Source organism: Pieris napi, chromosome 6, assembly GCF_905475465.1.
Source record: "Pieris napi chromosome 6, ilPieNapi1.2, whole genome shotgun sequence".
Classification (NCBI taxonomy): domain Eukaryota; kingdom Metazoa; phylum Arthropoda; class Insecta; order Lepidoptera; family Pieridae; genus Pieris; species Pieris napi.
The window spans coordinates 1,088,698-1,107,503 of NC_062239.1; the positions used below are offsets into that span (position 1 = coordinate 1,088,698).

Consider the following 18,806-nt stretch of genomic DNA (forward strand, 5'->3'; position numbering starts at 1 on the left):
TGTTGTGCCTTCGAAAATATAGACATTGAAAGACGACAGCTGACAGTCGACGCATAGAAAGCGAAGAAGTTTTGCAGGTTCGCAGCTTTCCGTCGACGATGTTTTCCAAATTGTTTAGGAATTTACATTAGGAAGTTATATTTATTATTTTTCTATTTAAACAATTACAGTAAAATAGTAATTTAATTTTACGTTAATTGGAATATAGACGAATTTTCTATTTATTTTTATTAACGGTAATGGACTAAAAAATAAAAATCGTTACTGCTGTCAGTCACAGTAAAAATAACTTTAGGTTATGCTTATTCCTGTGACTTTCGTTCGTGATAAAGTAAGTGGCTCTCTAAAATATATGAATTTATATAGATTGTTTTGCGTTTCCGCCCCCTACTCATTTGGGTATTGGTATTTCGAGTATATTATGTAACGATAAACATTGTTATTGCGAATTTTGCAGCCGGTATGCAAATAATTTAATAATACTGACTTATTTCTAGTATTAGTTTAATAGATATTAGCAAATCAAATTTTTATCTTAATCTCATATCACCACTAAAGAGATTTCTCTCTGGAACATTGTTGTGCAATAAAGAAAAAATGCACCATACATTCATTAGTAAATTAATGAATAAAACACATTATTGACTAGTAAGTCAATAAAGTTTTTTATTCAAACAAATTTCTGTAATTAAAAGGTCAGTAGTTTAATATAAAACTCAATTCTTGAAGGAGATACAAATATGGAACCAGACATCTTTGCACTTGTTTTGGATACACTCAATAGAGCTACCAGCCAGAATACAGATATACTTAAACCAGCTGAGAAGAAGTTAGAAGAATGGGAGATTGAACCTGGCTTCTATTCTGTTCTCTTGGTTTGTATATTATGAAACAAAAGGGTAATATATTATCCTGCTAACAAAATGCACATTTATATTTGAAGGTATAAGCTTCAGAGTAGACCTAGCATGAACTATGACTAAACTAATTTCTAAATCTAATATTTTTTATAAAATATGGTAGTCATACTACTAGAGCTAAGTGTTGACTCTGAATGTAACACTTACATTTATAACATATTCATAGAATATTTTGTGTATGAAAATAATACAATCAACATAATATCTGAACTGACATATAATATCTTATATCTACTGCCTTATATATTTGTTTACAATTTGGGTTCATATGGAAAAAGGTTACTTCCAGTTCTTATTAACAAAAACCTTCATTTAAAGTTATTCAATACAAACATTTGCTTATGAAGTTGGCTAATAAAGTCAATCTTAATTGTATTTTTATATCTTATCTAAATGTTTAGCTAAATAAAGGTTTCTCCTGTAGAAGAAGGCTGAATGATCTTAATTCATTTCAGAATGTGCTATCAAACCATTCAGTAGATGTACATGTTCGTTGGTTAGCTGTTATGTGTTTTAAGAATGGTGTAGACAGATATTGGCGTCGCAATGCACCACATGCTATATCAGACGAAGAAAGAATTAAGTTACGACAGGGGCTCCTTAACTCAAATATTTTGAATGAGCCTGTAGCCCAAATAGCAACTCAAGAAGCAGTGCTTATAGCCAAAATTGCAAGGTACTTTATTGTATTTGATTCTAGCCTATGTGTGTATCATTTCAATACATATATATTTGTCTAAATATTCAGGCGTATTGCAATTGTAGAAAAAGAAACAGTCCTATATGGAATTCTTTAGATTACTCAAAAAGCTTTAAATCCAACAATATTTTTAAAGGTGACCGTAAAGCAATTGACCCATCTTGAAAGTTTTTGGCAGTTTTAAGGAAATTTGAAATCATAGGTTTTTTGTGTTTTAATAACTTTTGTATTTTTTTGAAGACTTTTTTGGCCTGGAACTTTAAGTCTAAATACTAATTGTGATAATAAAGTAGGTTAATTAACACTTGAAAATTAACTTTTGCACAATTGTACATCATTTAAAAAAAAAAGAAATTAAATGCAAGAATTATAGTGTATCAATAATTTCTACCACCCTTGAACCTAAATTTTTATTATTATAAACTATATTTATATTATTATAAACTAAACTCTTTTGACTTAAATAAGTATGATAATACTTAAAAAATAGTATTGTCTTTGATTGACATAACTTTTGCTCATTTAAATAAAACACTATTTTGACCATATAGAAGTTATGTATCACTACATAGTATAAAACAAAGTCGCTTTCTCTGTCCCTATTTCCCTTTGTATGCTTAAATCTTTGAAACTACACAACGGATTTTGATGCTGTTTTTTTTAATAGATAGAGTGATTCAAGAGGAAGGTTTATATGTATAATAACATCCATTAAATAGTGGAGAAGTACTGTTATTTTTGAGGTTTCTAATGTGATGTCGTAAATAATTAAATTTTTCCGCTTACATTGCAAACGCAGGCTGAACCCTACGAGTTTTATCAAAATAATGTACTAAGTATTGTACACATTGAAAAAGTCTACACAAAAGTCCGTGATGGTATATGTCTATCTCTTATGGATAACCCACAATACCTTTTTTTTGTCATTTACTTTTTACGACAAATAATGGCTAATTTTCGAAGCGATTTTAACCAATACAGCATTAATCCTTAACCAATTAAATACCTTGAATACATTGTTCATTTAATATAGATCTATATGGCCCTTTACACCGTATGATTTAAGTGAATATTTTCGAAGATATTACAGATTTAAAAATTGCGGGACGTAGCGTTTGCGGCGGTACCGGCCGGCCTCACAGTTTTTCTGTAGTGTATTTAGTATTGCACCCGCGCGAAGCCGGCGCGGGTCGCTAGTTATTTTATAAATTTACAACTATTTAACATAATTTTAAATTTATCCGACGTTTCGCGTGCTTTACAGCGTGCGTGGTCACGGTGACCGTCAAAATAGTGTTTTATTTAAGTATGATAATGTTACACATACATTCTTTAAGGTTTGACTGCCCAGAAAATTGGCCAAATTTAATACCGGATTTGATTGGGGCACTGAAGGCACCACAGTCCTTAGTACAACACAGGTCATTGTTGATATTCCACCATGTTGTTAAGGCCCTAGCTTCTAAGCGACTTCTTCTTAGTAAGAAGAAATTTCAGGTATGTGTTTGCTTTCAATTAGATATAATTACAATGTAAACTTATGTCAAGATGTGCAATTAATATGTAGATATGTTAGTTAGGTATGATCCTTGCTTAACCATGCATTGTAAAAAATATTTTATAATTAAACGAGAATTACCATTATTTCCTGATTTCCCAAATGAATGATTCACAAAAAGCTGCTCAATCCTTGGCATTCATTTTATGATAAACAATTGACTAGTGACAAATATAAATACTTTAATAAAAAATAAAAAAAATATTATTTATGTATTCAGAGTATTGCCTCCTTGCTTGCGCTCCATGTTTCAGACATAGTACATTTTTTCTATTAATTTTGAAACCAAACCCTGTTTACTTATTTTATTGACATAGAAAATTTTTCTTGCTTCATACAAAGTGTTACAAATTTTTATACATGTAATAAAGCAATTTTTTTAATTTCAGGAGCTTACAAGCACAGTCTATGGTTTTATATTAAATCTATGGCATGAGAATACAGAAATGTTTCTTCGGCACATACAAGAAGGGGCGGCCACAGAGGTGATAACAGAACATTTAGAGAAGGCATTATTATGTTTGCGAGTGCTAAGAAAACTCACAGTATTTGGATTTAAAAAAGCACATGACAGCCAAGATGCTATTGCCTTTTTGAATGTTGTATTCGATAGAGCTAAGACCAGTTTAGAGTGTAGTAAGTAATTAACATTTATTTCATTGTCTCTGTTACGTAGTATCGAATTTGCTTGTTGTAAAAGGGAGCGTTCAAGTATTAAGTCACGCAATATTTGGAGATTATTGACACCATGTAACGCGCCGTAACGTTTTTCTGTACCCAAGTAAAACGTTTCGTGACCACCTAGTGACTCTTTATACCTAAAAGTTACCATTATGTGGTGTAAAGTACTGGAAAGTGAAAATAATATTAACAATAACGCGTAATTCCATCCCCGCCCCGTATCGTAATGTTTTACAAAAGGACCCCCCCTAAAATTCGTTACGTAATACTTCAACGCTATCTAAGGCCAAATGTAATCATTTTTGAAGTTATACTTCTTTAGGCGCGTTATGAAAATTTGATGAGAGTGTCAATTTACGATGCGCGCGCACCGTGACACAAAATTAACAGAATGAAGTTGCCCACGGAAGATGCTACGGCATTGGACATAATTTAATTGTAATTAATTATTTGCATGCAATCAAAAACTATTTTTAATAATGCCAAAGAATTATAACTTCTTACGCGCGTACATAAGTACACGCACCTTTTTTTGTGTTTGTATTAGGTTTATCTGTACTTGACAAGTTTATTTTTGGATCTAAAATATGCCAGTTTCACACCTTTGAACAAAATTTGATGGGGTTTTGAACTTACGGCATTATATTTCGTTTAGTCACATTGTGAAATGACTGGTTGAATGTCGTGTGTGTATTTGTGATTCGTTTCAACATATATAAATTTTCTTTACAGGGAAACTTCTTAAAGGAAGAGGTATTTATCTCTTGGAATTATGTGAAAAGTTTATAATACACTTGACGAAAGTCGCCCTGGGCGTGCTATCCTTCCACCCGTTCTCCTATGTGCAACTTATCCGACCCTCGTTAGAATTTGCCCTCTACTACTGCTTTACTGAGCAGGGCATGTCGCTCGCGTATGAGAGATTCACAATACAATGTTTGAATATTGTTAAGGGAATACTTCAGTGTTTGGAGTTCAAGCTTCCGAAGGGGGATCAAGCGACGGCTGCTAGTGAGTGTAGAAGTTTTAGTTTTTCTTTTGTGTTTTGTGTGTATAATGTGATTCATAGGAAATTTTTACTAAACTGTATTGACTTGGAAGAATAGAAATTATTGTTCAATGTAACACTGTTGATGTTAACAAATTATTAATTTTAAACCATTGCCATGGCTCCATTTTTAAGCATTTGTTTTAATAAATTTAAAATTTTAGTTAAGAAAAATGCACTCATATGGGAGCGTTCCAGTTTTACGTCACGCAATTTTTGGAGAGTATTGACAACCCCTCCCCATGTAACGCGCCGTAACGTGTTTCTGTACCCAAGTATAGTAAAACGTTTCGTGACCACCTAGTAACTAAAACTTACCATTATCCGAGACGGGGATTTAAGCGTTATCGTTAATATTTTTTTCGACTTACACCACATAATAGTAACTAAAGAGTCACTAGGTGGTCACGAAACGTTTTACTATACTTGGGTACAGTACTGTACTGAAAAACGTTACGGCGAGTTACATGGGGGGGGGGGGGGGGGGATGTCAATAATCTCCAAAATTTGCGTTACGTAATACTTGAACGCTCCCTTAAGAGATGAATTAATATTTTGATCCAAATATATAGATATTGAATAACCATCCTAAATTTAATAATAAACATATTAATAATTTTATTTGCAGTAACACTTCACGCCCACCAAATAAAATCAGAAGTCCTAAACGAGAACACTGTATGTCATATGTGTAGACACCTGGTTACTCATTACTTCCTACTTAGTTCTGATGACCTGGCACTTTGGGATGCGGAACCTGAAAGCTTCGCCACCGATGAGGCAGGAGAGTCTTGGAAATACAGTTTGAGGGTGAGTTAAAATTACTTACTTAAGCGTGGTACCGTCAGAGTTATTATATAGTTAACGTTACACAAGTATTATTTAAAGTTCCGCTGCGCCCTCAGGGGGGGGGGGGGTACAATTTTTATTTTGAGCAAGTAGGTGAACGGTCTCCTGTGCCGAAACATTAATAGTTTTCCGGGGATTCGAACGGAGTTACACGCTGACGCAGAAATGTCTAAGCCATGCCCCAATCACGGTTACGAAAGTAATTTACGAAAATGTAATTGAATTCAAATGTCCTTATCTCATGAACTACTGAATCGATTTTGATAGTACAGGGAGCAAACGACTAGTACACGTAGTACACGTACTTGCAAGTGCGTTGCCGGCGTTTAAGGAATTGGTACGCTCTTATCTTGAAGGACCCTAAGTCGAATTGGTTCGCAAATACTTCAGAGGGTTTTGTTGGGCTGGTTCCACATAGTGGTGGTGCAAAAACTGCCTTAAAAAACGCTCAGTTGTGGAACGGCGGACATCGAGGTGATACGGGTGGAATTTCGTATTCTGCCTCGACGTCTGATGATGAAAATCAGCTGCAGTTTTTCATCAACTCCGAACACTCCATGGTATATTTCGTAAAAGATGGAACCTCACCTTACATCTCTACGCAACATTAAGGCTACGTCCGCACAGGCAGGAGGTTTGCTTAGCGCCTAGAGCTTCGAGGCTTTCCGTCTGCCTACTTGCTAGGTACACGGTGGCCGGACTACAGACATTTTGTTGCATTATTTCAACGGAATTGGATTTGTTACGTGGCAGAACAACTCATTGCCTGAAAACAGAATCGAACGCCATACCTAATATCATTCGTTAACATTAACTTCAGATGAAAAAAAAACATTATCTGTCCATAAAACAAATAAATCACTTTTTAGTATTAAAGACTTTTTCAACTTCGACTGCTACCCATAGCTTCTTTAAGACGACTGCATTTTTATGGAGTTGATTAGAGGGATTCCACAGAGGTTCCCTTTTAAAAACTGTTGAAATTAACATTTCATCCATCACGAAAATGCTTCGCGCCTCGCGACAAAAAACCAACATGTTTGTTCACTTCGATACACAAGCAATACAAGCCGCTTGGAAAGCGGCTAGTCGTCAACGATTCGATTTATATGTAAAATATACAGTAATACTGCGTATTTAGTGCACGTTGGAAGGCAACATAGAACCTCTTACCCAGATACTTACAACTATTAATTTTCAGCCATGTACTGAAGCAGTATTCATGGAACTATTCCATGAGTATCGTTCGATACTAGCCCCAGAACTTGTGAGATTGCTGGCGTCATCACAGGAAACCGCTGTCTCCTCGGAAGACTTACCCAACATATTGAAGAAAGATGCCATATACAATGCTGTTGGGCTTGCTGCTTTTGATTTGTATGATGATGTAAGTTGTAAAAAAATATGTGGAAAATACTTAATACAATTTTATAGTTCGACATAAACCTGTTTTAAAAGCAGATAACTTATGCTATACGAATTTTAGTATAGTTTTGTCAATTATTATAATTTTAAATAACATAAATAATATACGCACAGCAGTGCTACGTACGTGCTCGCTACGATCCATATCGATTACCAATTGTTAAAAGGCCGGTAACGCACTGGCGAGCCCTCTGGCATTAAGTGTCAATGGGCGGCGGTATCACTTAACATCAGGTGAGCCTCCTACCGCCGCCTTTGCCCGCTGTTGTATATAAAACAAAATCTAATCGTATCGTCGTATCTCATACGTAATCTCGTCTTGAGCTGTCAAATATGTCAAAATTCATAAAGAAATGACAGCTTTTGAAACTAAATTTAAGTTTCATTAATTTTGGGCCTAAGTATGAAAACCATATATGGACTAAGTGACAGTATATCGAGAGTTCCGTGTAATTCTAATACTAGTCTCAACTCTAATAGTAAGAGTAAAGCCTATTCTAGTACGTTTACGTTCCTTTTTACGTCTTGCTACGGGTACATAAACGTATGGACAGTTTAAAAATTGTTTTCTGTGATTGCTATAGGTTGACTTTGACGAATGGTTCACCAATGTTCTAAGCCGGGAACTGAAAATTCAAGATAATAATTATAGGATAATTAGAAGAAGAGTGTGTCAATTGATCGGTAAGTAAAATTATATATATAATTTGTTCGATGTAATTGGTGTTGAAAACCTATATCTGTTATTACTAATTAAATTCAATAAATATTATTTATATTTAAGCGTGTCTTACTTAAAATTTATTTTCTTGATAAAATTGACTAAACTCTGATTTTTTATTCTGTAGAATTCTGACAGCTATCATTTTTTGACATGTCAGAGATTACAAACCTTTTTGGGCCGGGCACATTTTTAAATTTCAATACAAGTATGAACAACTAAGTCGGTGCTCCACATTAAAAGTGATTTTACGGCGAGTGATAATTATGTACATATCATCACAAATAGTAAAAAACGCACAAGTAAAGATACATTTTTTTTAAATGGTTTACTATACCTGGAATTAGTAGGCAGTGATGCCAGCTCAAAAATAAAATAAAGTAATTACAGTTAATTCCATATATTATTCGTGATATTTAAATATTTGCTGCATTAGGTCACTTGAGTAAGTAAATATTTAGATTTACCTTTTTGAACGTAAAACGTACAAAATACGTAACATTTTACTTTTTATTGCCCTCAAAGTGTTTTTAGTAGCAACACTTATAACATGTCAGAATTCTACGGAATGAAAAATCAGAGTTTAGTATTACACTGGTTTTGCGGTTTTTTTTTAATTTATGCCTGTTATATTATATTTTAATGACTTGGCCATATATTATGGCATTGATACTTTATAACGACTTTTTTGCTGATTATTTCAATAAAGCTGAATGAATGCTACGACTCGTTGTTATTTTAAATAGTAAAACATATTTTTGATATAATTAACGAACATTGCAGGTCAATGGTGCGGAGTACGCGCATCGCAGTCTTTGCGACCAGCAATGTACGAAGCGCTACTGGAACCCCTCACACGGTCAGATGAAGACCCGGCGGTTAAGTTAGCTGCCGCAGAGGCACTTCGGAGTACGATTGATGATTTCAACTTCCAAGTGGAACAGTTCGCGCCATACGCTCCTCATGCACTAGCTGCGCTTTATGATCTCCTGGTACTTTATTTTTTTAACTTTTTATTTTTATCATTAATTTGAATTTAATTCAAGCTTATGACTACTAGAGCAAGCTAGTCACGTAGCTCAACCCCCAAGTGGTGCGTTCGAACCCCGGCTGTGCCTTGATTTTTCTTATATGATAAGTGAACTGTGAGAGCGTAGTCGTACTGATAAGTGAAATAAAGTGTTGTAACGCCCCATATGTTTGAAGACATGACACGATGCGTTTATTTATAGATGTTCAAGTAAAATAATGCATTGATTTTATTAGTTAAAATTTATTTCATTACTAGCTGACCCTGCAAACGTTGTTCTGCCTGTATATTATTTCTAGGAAACATTTTTTTAGTTCAATAAAAATCTACAATAATAAAAATTGGGGTTAATCGTAGAGGGGTGAAAATTAGGGGTTATATGTATTTTTGTATGTTGTATTATAAAAAAAATAAAAACAAAAAAACTGTCTAAAAAATAAAAATATATATTTGGGGTGAACACCCCTTATCACTTAGGGTTTTGAAATAGAAATAGTAACCGATTTTCAGACTTACTGAATATGCATAAAAAATTTGTGACACGAGAATTTTATATATAGAGATAACATATTTCAGGTGGAGTCCGAAGAGTGCGACACAAAAATGCACGTTCTACACGTGATATCGTACGTGATGGAGCGTTGCGGGGCGATGGTCAGTCGCGAACGGGGCGTTGTAGCGCTATTTGCGTATTTGCCGCAGTTATGGCAACACGCGGCCTCACATCATATGCTTAAAGCTGCTGCTTTGGCTGCTGTTGTGCATCTTGTGAAGGTAAGGTTGAATTTTTTTATTACTTGATTTTATTATAATACTAGCCGACTCGGCCAAGCGTTGCTGTGGCTAAGCTTTTTGTTATACTACATAGTTATAAACTATTCGAGGGAAATGGTAGGAGAAAATCCGTTAAATTTTTTATGTCATAAAATTGAAGCTTATGTGAAACGTAGGTACTTTCAACACAGCGCCATCGGTTAGAATTGTGACTCTCTAATAATAAACAAATATATTGCAATAAAATAATATTGCGGGTATAAATTGACATGTAAGTTATCCTATATTTTAAGTTAGATCAAACTACACACGGTGTGCAAATTTGATTGATATCGGTTAAGTAGTTTAGGAGTTCATAGCGGAAAAACTACGTGACGCGTAATTTATTTTTATTAAGATATGGGCGTTGTTCATCACATAACTCGAGAATGGTTTGACATATTCATGGTTTTTGATTTGTTGTATTAATCTAAGTCCCGAAATCGTAAGCGAATGTTAAATGCGCACATAGAAAGAAATTCAATTGGTGCACTGCCGGGAATTGAACCTACGACCTCAGGAGTCGCACGCTCAAGCCACTATGCCAACACTGACTAAACAAAATATTGTAAAACCTATTTTAAAAGAGTAAGTGTGGAGTTTCTTGCCCACTCTCCAAACGAAACTACCATTTGGAAGGGGCAACTGGAATCATCTTTATATTTTATTTGACTTTCAAAAAGTTCCATTTTAGGTGGTCTAATTGAAATAAATGATTTGACTTAATTTTTAGGCGGTAGGAGAGTGCGCAGATAGCATTCGGCCGTGGATCCTATGCGTTGTGAACGAATCCACGCGGCTCAACGAGCCGGCACACGTTTATTTGTTGGAAGATGCTCTGGAGTTATGGCTAGCTGTGTTGGAAGCCACCGAAACTCCGGATCCACAGTTATTGGAGTTAGCGAAGAATCTCTATCCTATAATCGGTACGATGTTTATTTTTGCCGGCAACGCACTCGCGACCGGTGGGTCGATATGTGCCGGTATTACTTAACATGAGATGAATATAAATGTGACCTAATTTGTTTGAAAAAAATAAAATGCTGGGATGGATAATTATAAACAATTCAAAACAGTGACAATGAAGTCGTAATTGTTAGGACGCAATAATAACAATTGTAAAATAATATATGATTACCAAATTATATTACTACAAAACTAATTTTTTAAAATGCATCTCTGGATAATGCTTTTGCCTTAATAACGAAATCGCAATTTAATAACATTAATAATTTAACTTAGGGTGCGTTTAAGTATTACGTAACGAATTTTGGAAGGGTGGGGGGGGGGGGGGGGGGGGGGGGGGTTGTCCTTTTGTATTAAACATTACGATGCGGGGCGGGACGTTACGATAAAGAGTCACTGGGTGGTCACGAAACGTTTTACTAGTGGGTACAGAAAAACGTTACGAAATAAAGTGATCATAATAAAGTAATATCTACAATAACAATAATCCTAGGATTACGAGGCCTATATCATCGTTTCAAATATGGCTATATGATGTAACAAGTCAATGTACAAGCCAAGGCTGTACATTTTGCTCACTCAGGCTTTTTAGTTTAATAAGCTCGCCGTGCTAAATTGTCTGGAGTTACGCCCCGAGAGTATAGTCAGACACAGGCACTCTTTTTTATAGCAATTCATTTAGAATTACATTAGTTTATATCCTTTGTTTGATGCGATTGATAATAAATAGCGAATATTAACATTAATTAAACCATCCCCTTACCCAGGAACAGCACTGCCAGCTTTCTGTGTCTGTCACATCTGTCGATTTGAGTTGTTGATGTTTTCGTGCTCCCATACTGCAAACGCCTTTTAAAATCGTTGTTGTAATTTTTTATCTTTTTTGTCTTTTATACGCACTATAAATTGTAATGCAAATAACAATTTATAGTGCGTATAAAAGAAAAACTTATAGTTAGTATATACTTATCGTTTTATAAAAAAAAAAATTGCGAAACTATTTATGGACCCTTCTATAATTCTAACTTTAACTAATTTTTTTACACATTTGTAATGTCATTTCGATAAATAAATAAATATTTATAATTTCAGAAACGTCATCGGAATACCTTCGTATAGTTGTGTACATAATGCAAGCATATGCATTACTATGTCCGGAGGAATTTTTCTCATGCGAAGGAGGGAAATGTATGGCCTTATTGGACGATATGTTGAGCGATATGCGGACGGAGGGCGTGATCGCTGCTCTCAAAATGGCGGAGATATGCGTCAGTGTGGTTTACCCGGAAAGGAATCCGTATTTGGGCGTGGAAGTTATCTGGCCTATTTTGAAAAGAGTTGTGTAGTGAGTATAGTGTTTTAGAGATATATTTGATGACCCGGCAAACGCTGCTACCGTATAAATTAATTCTATTATATTGTCTATGTGTTTTTAAAACTAAATAATAAGAAAAAATTAGTATTCAAAATTTGTAGGGTAAGCCATCATGTCAGTGAACCCTCGTCACTTAAGGGGTTAGGTGAATGCAGAGACTTTTTTTTCCAGTAAATTAATTTATTTTATAAAATAAAAACATAGTATCTTTTTTTTTTACAATTCACACCAATTGACCTAGTCCCATGCTAAGCTGATGAAGCTTGTGTTATGGGTACTAGGCAACGGATAAATGAGGTTTCGACTTGACTTGACTTTTAGATAAAACATTACAGAAAACTTGTAGAATTTTTTTAAAGTAATGACTGTTTGTGTTCATTCAGTTCCAACCGAAGCTCCTTGCGAGGTGACCATTACTTGTCCTTGGAGATTCGTCTAAAATCAATCGGACAAAAAAATAAATAGTTTTATCAATTACAGGTTTTTGGGAGTAAACCATCAGTTAATTGTTAACAAGAAACAATTAGATAATAAATACAGAATTAAATTTTCCCAAAGCAACAAAAATCAACCGTTACTTGACTCGATCATAACATTTCCTGATGTTCAATAAACAATTTTATAGTAACAATAATTAATTTACACTATATTTTCAGCTGTTTAGTAGAGAAAGACGATCTTCAAATGGTGTTTTCCGTCGAACTGTGTCTTCTGTCGCGCGTGATACTGCTGTCGACAGATCTCTTCTACAAAGCAGTGCAAGAAGCCGCTAAAAGTCTTCCCGAATACGAGTCGGATCCTGTTAAAGTGTTGAATAAATTACTCCATGTTTGGACTGAAAAAATGAATTGTATCATGAAAGTTGAGAGGTGGAAAGTTGTTGGTGGGTATTAGGACAATTGTATGGTAATAAATAACGTGTATTGTGCAGCGCGTACTGACATTAATATATTTCTTTTTTATTCATAATTTGTTACAAAATGGCTTGGGGAGCGTTCAAGTATTACGTAACGAATTTAGGGGGGGGGGGGATCCTTTTGTAAAACGTTACGATGCGAGGCGCGTTACATTACGCGTTATTGTTAATATTATTTTCGACTTTCCAGTACTTTACACCACATAATGGTAACTTTTAGGTATATAAAGAGTCACTGGGTGGTCACGAAACGTTTTACTTTTGGGTACAGAAAAACGCTACGGTGCGTTACATGGGGGGAGGGAGGTGTTAATAATCTCAAAAAATTGCGTGACGTAATACTTGAACGCTCCTTTGGCCGTAGATTCGATCGCTATGTAACAATGATCTATATGTACATATAACACTCGCTCGTTCGGTGAAAAACTGAGGAAATTCATTTCTTAGACCTAAAACCGCGTGTGACACAGAAGGCTGATCACCTACTTGCTTAGGAAAAATTAATTTTATGTTTTTTTCTTAACGGTTTTGTGGTATTATATAAATAAGGAAACAAGTATAAGTTGTATCATATATTGATATTTTTAACTAAAATTTGGTTTGTGCGTTTGTTTCGTCACGTGTTCGTATACGTCAATGCGAGATCGTTGCTTGATGCTTACATATAATTTGTATATAAACGAATTGTATACTAGTAGTAGTCCGTTTGTTTCTAAATACTCCATGTTTTTTTTAAATTGAATGTTACATACTTTCTGGAACCAACTGGCCACTGAATTATTACCAAACTAATTCGACTTAGGATCATTCGAGAAAAGAGCGTACCAATGCTTAAAAGTCCGGCAACGCACTTGCGAGCTGGCAGTGTGAGTGTCCATGCGCGGTCGTATCACTTAACATCAGTTGAGCCTCCTGTCCGTTTGCCCCCTGTTCTATAATTGACCCTTCAGCGCGGTTTCTCGTTTCAGTCAATATATGAGTGAACTTTTTAAAGTAACTAAAGTATAATTTACAGGTTTAGGTTTAGCTGCCTTATTGACAACACAGAACGCCACAGTATTGCAACTATTTCCTGCAATTCTTCTCAATTTGGCTGAAGTCTTAAATGATGTTATGAAAATGGAAGATGGCGGGACTTACGTCGAGTAAGTATTACATTGAATTTTATAGTAGCTATTATTGAGTTACTCTTAGTTTACTTATAATTTTTATTGCTTAAAAATTATAAGTAAACTAAGAGTAAATCACCAAAAAACACCCCCCCTAATGGATTTAACCTTGGTGCATAAAGGGCCACACCACTACAATCACCTTTACATAGACACTAAAGAGTTAAGGAATTAAATACAATTTATACGAAAAGAAAACGATTATATGTACACGTATTATTTTAAGTAATGTATTTAAGTATTTTATTGTATTTTACATGCTGTATAGTATGTTTTTTTTTATATATATGCCATAGGGATATTCATAAAAATAACTTCAATCATTATTGAGAATGTTAGGATGGCCGTGTCGGAGCAATGGCGCTGGTAACAACTGCCATATAATAGTATAAAAATAAACTGTTTGTTTATTTAAAAAATATAAAGAATAGTTTTTCCACGCATAATAAAAAATATTTACTATAATTAGACAGAATCTTTTTTAATTAATTAATTGAAAATAATATTAAATAAACGTTTCTCTTTTCAAAAAATAAACTCATAATATTTTAGTGGTCTGCTCGCACCGCCTGGTTCCCGACCTGCGTCACCCCTAGAAGGGCGCGGGGGTGCGGCACGGTGGGAAGGAGGGGAGGAAGCGGCAGTGAGTAGTGTGCGCACGCCACACGAGATTCGGAGGCGCAGGCTCGCAGCCGCGCATCCCGCGCATGCGCTGGACTTACGCGCAGTCATACACCATCAGGTACTACACTGGTTATATAGTCCAAGTGCCGGTCATGGGTTCCTATTGCGAGCCAATTGACAATCTACTGCTTACTCATACCATTACATCGAATCAAGTATTACGTCACGCAATTTTTGGAGATTATTGACCCCCCCCCCCATGATACGCCCCGTAACGTTTTTCTGTACCAAGTATAGTAAAAGGTTTCGTGACCACCTAGTGACTCTTTATACCCAAAAGTTACCATTATGTGGTTTAAAGTACTGGAAAGTCAAAAATAATATTAACAATAACGCGTAATTAAATTCCGCGCCCCGTATCGTAACGTTTTACAAAGGGAACCACCCCCCTCCTCCCAAAATAAGTTACGTAATACTTGAACGCTCCCTAAACCAGCCTGTTGAATGAAACCTCAGCATCAGAGCTGGGTCGTTTTAACAGTGCTCATAGTAGTCTCCTGGCTCTTTTACAGCCTCGCTGGCTGGCTCACATACACACACACGAGGCACACATGTATACATACTTAAATTCTTAGACGCTATAATAAAACATAACTACTCATGTTTATGATGCCCTAGTAAAATCTCTCTGTAGAAGAATCTTAAAAAAAAAAAACAAAATGAAAAGCAGACAAATTTATTTAATTCTTGTTTATTTTAAACAGCTTCAAACACTGAAAAACCAAGTTGGTCCAGAAGCATATGACCGTCTTCTGCAATCTACGCACAAGGACGTACTGAAACAGCTTCGAGAGTACATACCACTATAAACTGCTAATTAACTTTTCGTTCCTTATAAACTACTAACGGTTATATTTTACGGGTCATTACAAACATTCGTTACCGAATACTTTACTATCACGTACAATTTTTTTAGTACGCGGTTGTCTGTAGTTCAACGTGACAACGTCATATCAAAAAATTTATGAAATGATTGCATACTTAAGTCTTCGAGTGGAAGAGAGATAGATGCGGCGCAAACGTACAATGAGCGTAACGGAACAATGAGCGTAACGGAACAATGAGCGTAACGGGACAATGAGTCATGCTTTTTCGTGCGTGTTCAGCCGATCGATTTATTAGAGGTTGTCACGTCAAAATGATCCGTAAATACGTATAAGAAAAGACCGTGAGAAAGCAATTTTTTTGATAACTTCAGAATTATTGTTGTCTGAATTATTTTGACTTCAATATATGTTTCATATTGTATATCCCCACCATTGGTCACGGTATGAATTGTTATTTAATTTTTTGTTACTTGTATTGTATAAAGACACTTTCTTATGGGTAACGTTGTAACTAAGATTTTCTAATTGTTACAAAATTGTCAACTTGAACCCATTTTTGCGACTGTATTGGAATTATATTTTCTTTGACTATTGACAATATTTTTTTATTTCTAGTTTTTAAGCTAGCTAAAACCCTTTTTTTGTAGAAAAAAGTGATAAAATACGAATAATACCACTCTAATAACTAATTTCAATACATTTTACTTAATATTGTTGGCTTGAAGTGCACATACTAATTGTGATATACTATTTCCTATGACATAGCTTTAAGAAATATAATATGTACATGTCAATATCTATAAAATTAAAGATATCTAAATATTTATATATACTATGTATATATTTTGCACGTTTTTTTGTGTAGAAGGCACATATGTGTTTTTGTTAGTATAATATATATTTTAATACGATTTTTGTCAATTTATTAATAAGCATATAATTCTTATGATAGACATGTATTTTTAAAGCCAACGACATGTTTAATGTTTGACAGATTGACAATTGAATTCGGTTTGACAGTTGTAACTGTCAGAAAAAATTCAAGAAATAAAGATGTCTACAATGCTTCCAATTTCGCGTCACATACGGCGACGTCTTGCTCTAATGTAGAACCTAGGTGGTTGTATACTATTTTGCCATTATAGATGTAATAAATATGTTATTAACAAATTGTACATTTTGTTTATATTAATATCCCTAAGGGTTAAATGGAACTTGGTGAATATAGTAGAAGTACGTTTTTTTTAAATATAAATTTGATTAAATAACATTCTGCAAAGATTGTATTATTTCTGCTAATAAATTTATTTTAAGGAATGTTATTGTTTTATTTATACGAAGCAATTTACTAAAACAGGAGGAATTGAACCAACAAGATCAAAATCCGAGCGGATACATCCCGTTGCGTAAAGATGTGGGGTCTCTGTATCTTGTACCGCCTTTACCATGAAGAGTGTTCAGAGGCAGTGGCGGAACTATACCATCTGGGGCGCGTGGCAAATTCTTTTGATGGGCCCCTATTAGAAAAAGTCGTCACGTAGTCTCAGTTTAATTTTAATAAACTTCGAGATTTTCAGCGTACTCAATTAGGTACACGTTGTATCTGTCCCACTAATGGCCATAGTGGGATCTCCTATCTTAGGCGAGTTGGAATGGTCTGTTGTCCCCACGCTAGCCCAATGCGTATTGGAGACTTCACATTCATCCATATAACAAAATATCTCTTGGGCATCCTCTTCCTTGGGTCGGCCCGTGGCATTTTGCCAGCCCTGCCACTCTATTGTTACGCCACTGTTCAGAGGAGTTAGTAGATTAATACCTGCAGCTGAGTTTCATCATCGGACGTCGAGGCAGAATACAAAGTACCATCCTTAATCCTTATCAACTCGACGTCCGTCGATCCACAAGGGGCATACCATTCGCTCTTATTGCGAGCATATTGACAACCTACAACTGAGAGGCATCCCTTATTCAAGCCATGATATCGAATAAACCAGACAGTTTATGTTTCCACGTGACCTTAGCGGTAATCGGATTACGTTCATTCAATTTGTATGAAAATTCGTACCATGACCTCTCGACTGAACCAAAATTTGACCGTTGCGCCTTCAATCTATGACAGAGTAAACGATTCTAAAAAATATATTTTTTGTATCAAAAGTGTCCAAATATATTCTTAGAACGAATACAAATAGTTTTGAACAGATTAAACTCAATATTTTAGTTCATAAAGTATAATAAATAAGATGCACTGTGTCAAATATAGTAAAAAACGTTATAATTTTTATATTTCGGATATTGAAGAGTTTTATTTCAGTTTAGGAAGTGTTATTACGAAGAAATTATTTTAAAAAGTCGATGGAAATAAGAAACAAGACGACAATTCCTTTTTTACAGACTTCAAAGATGTCGACTTTATAATTTGCTATAGATTAACGTTCAATTCGTGAAATCTTCAACGAATGTACTTTCGTTTTTTTTCATTCAACGTTGAAGATTTAAGTGTAACTACACACAATTGCAGAAACTATATTTAATAATGTTTAATGAATTAATTAGGTATATAGATAGATATAACAAAAACAATAAAATATTGTTCCCTAGTTTCCGTAATAAAACTGAAATTTTATAAATACCAAAACATTGATAACTCGTATAAAAATTTGACGGAAACATTTAGAAATGTGTCAACTATAATAGCTCCAGAAAGCTTTACATGAGATCATGGTACTAAAATTCTATTGAATTTAGTAACCTAAACTCATCAGCATCTCAACTGGATTGTTTTGTGAAAGCTCACGCCCCAGCTGTGCGTTTTTAAAGGCAGCTATTGCCGCGCACTACCAATGTGGAACCAGCTGCCCTCTCAAGTATTTCCGAACTAATTAGACTCTTGCTGCCCTCGCGGGAGAATTCTTAAAGGCGAAGACGGCTCGCGGGAGAATTCTTCAACGAAGACGGCACGTGCAGACAAGGCGATGGCGCATCATAGAAGGAACATTATGTAGGGCACTAGTGTAAATAGTTACCCAACACACACGGTTATTCCAGCTGCAGAGCGTGGACTGTATATTAATTGTTTCCAGGTGAGGTCAGGCGTAGAAAAGTTTGTTTAATTTTTTAT

At 34.9% G+C, this 18,806-nt stretch overlaps 1 protein-coding gene across 1 annotated transcript; it reads left to right on the plus strand.

Annotated features, from left to right (window-relative positions):
- Positions 1 to 39: 39 nt before the first annotated feature.
- On the plus strand, positions 40 to 16,999 carry LOC125050165 (importin-11). The gene is made up of 17 exons (XM_047649795.1): positions 40 to 331; positions 730 to 875; positions 1,376 to 1,596; positions 2,958 to 3,117; positions 3,568 to 3,814; positions 4,592 to 4,870; positions 5,536 to 5,717; positions 6,958 to 7,143; positions 7,766 to 7,865; positions 8,686 to 8,894; positions 9,509 to 9,706; positions 10,479 to 10,671; positions 11,804 to 12,056; positions 12,743 to 12,969; positions 14,018 to 14,147; positions 14,724 to 14,913; positions 15,560 to 16,999. The coding sequence occupies exons 2-17, from the start codon at positions 741 to 743 to the stop codon at positions 15,662 to 15,664; spliced, it is 3,015 nt and encodes a 1,004-aa protein (XP_047505751.1). The 5' UTR covers positions 40 to 331; positions 730 to 740; the 3' UTR covers positions 15,665 to 16,999.
- The last annotated feature ends 1,807 nt before the right edge of the window (positions 17,000 to 18,806 follow it).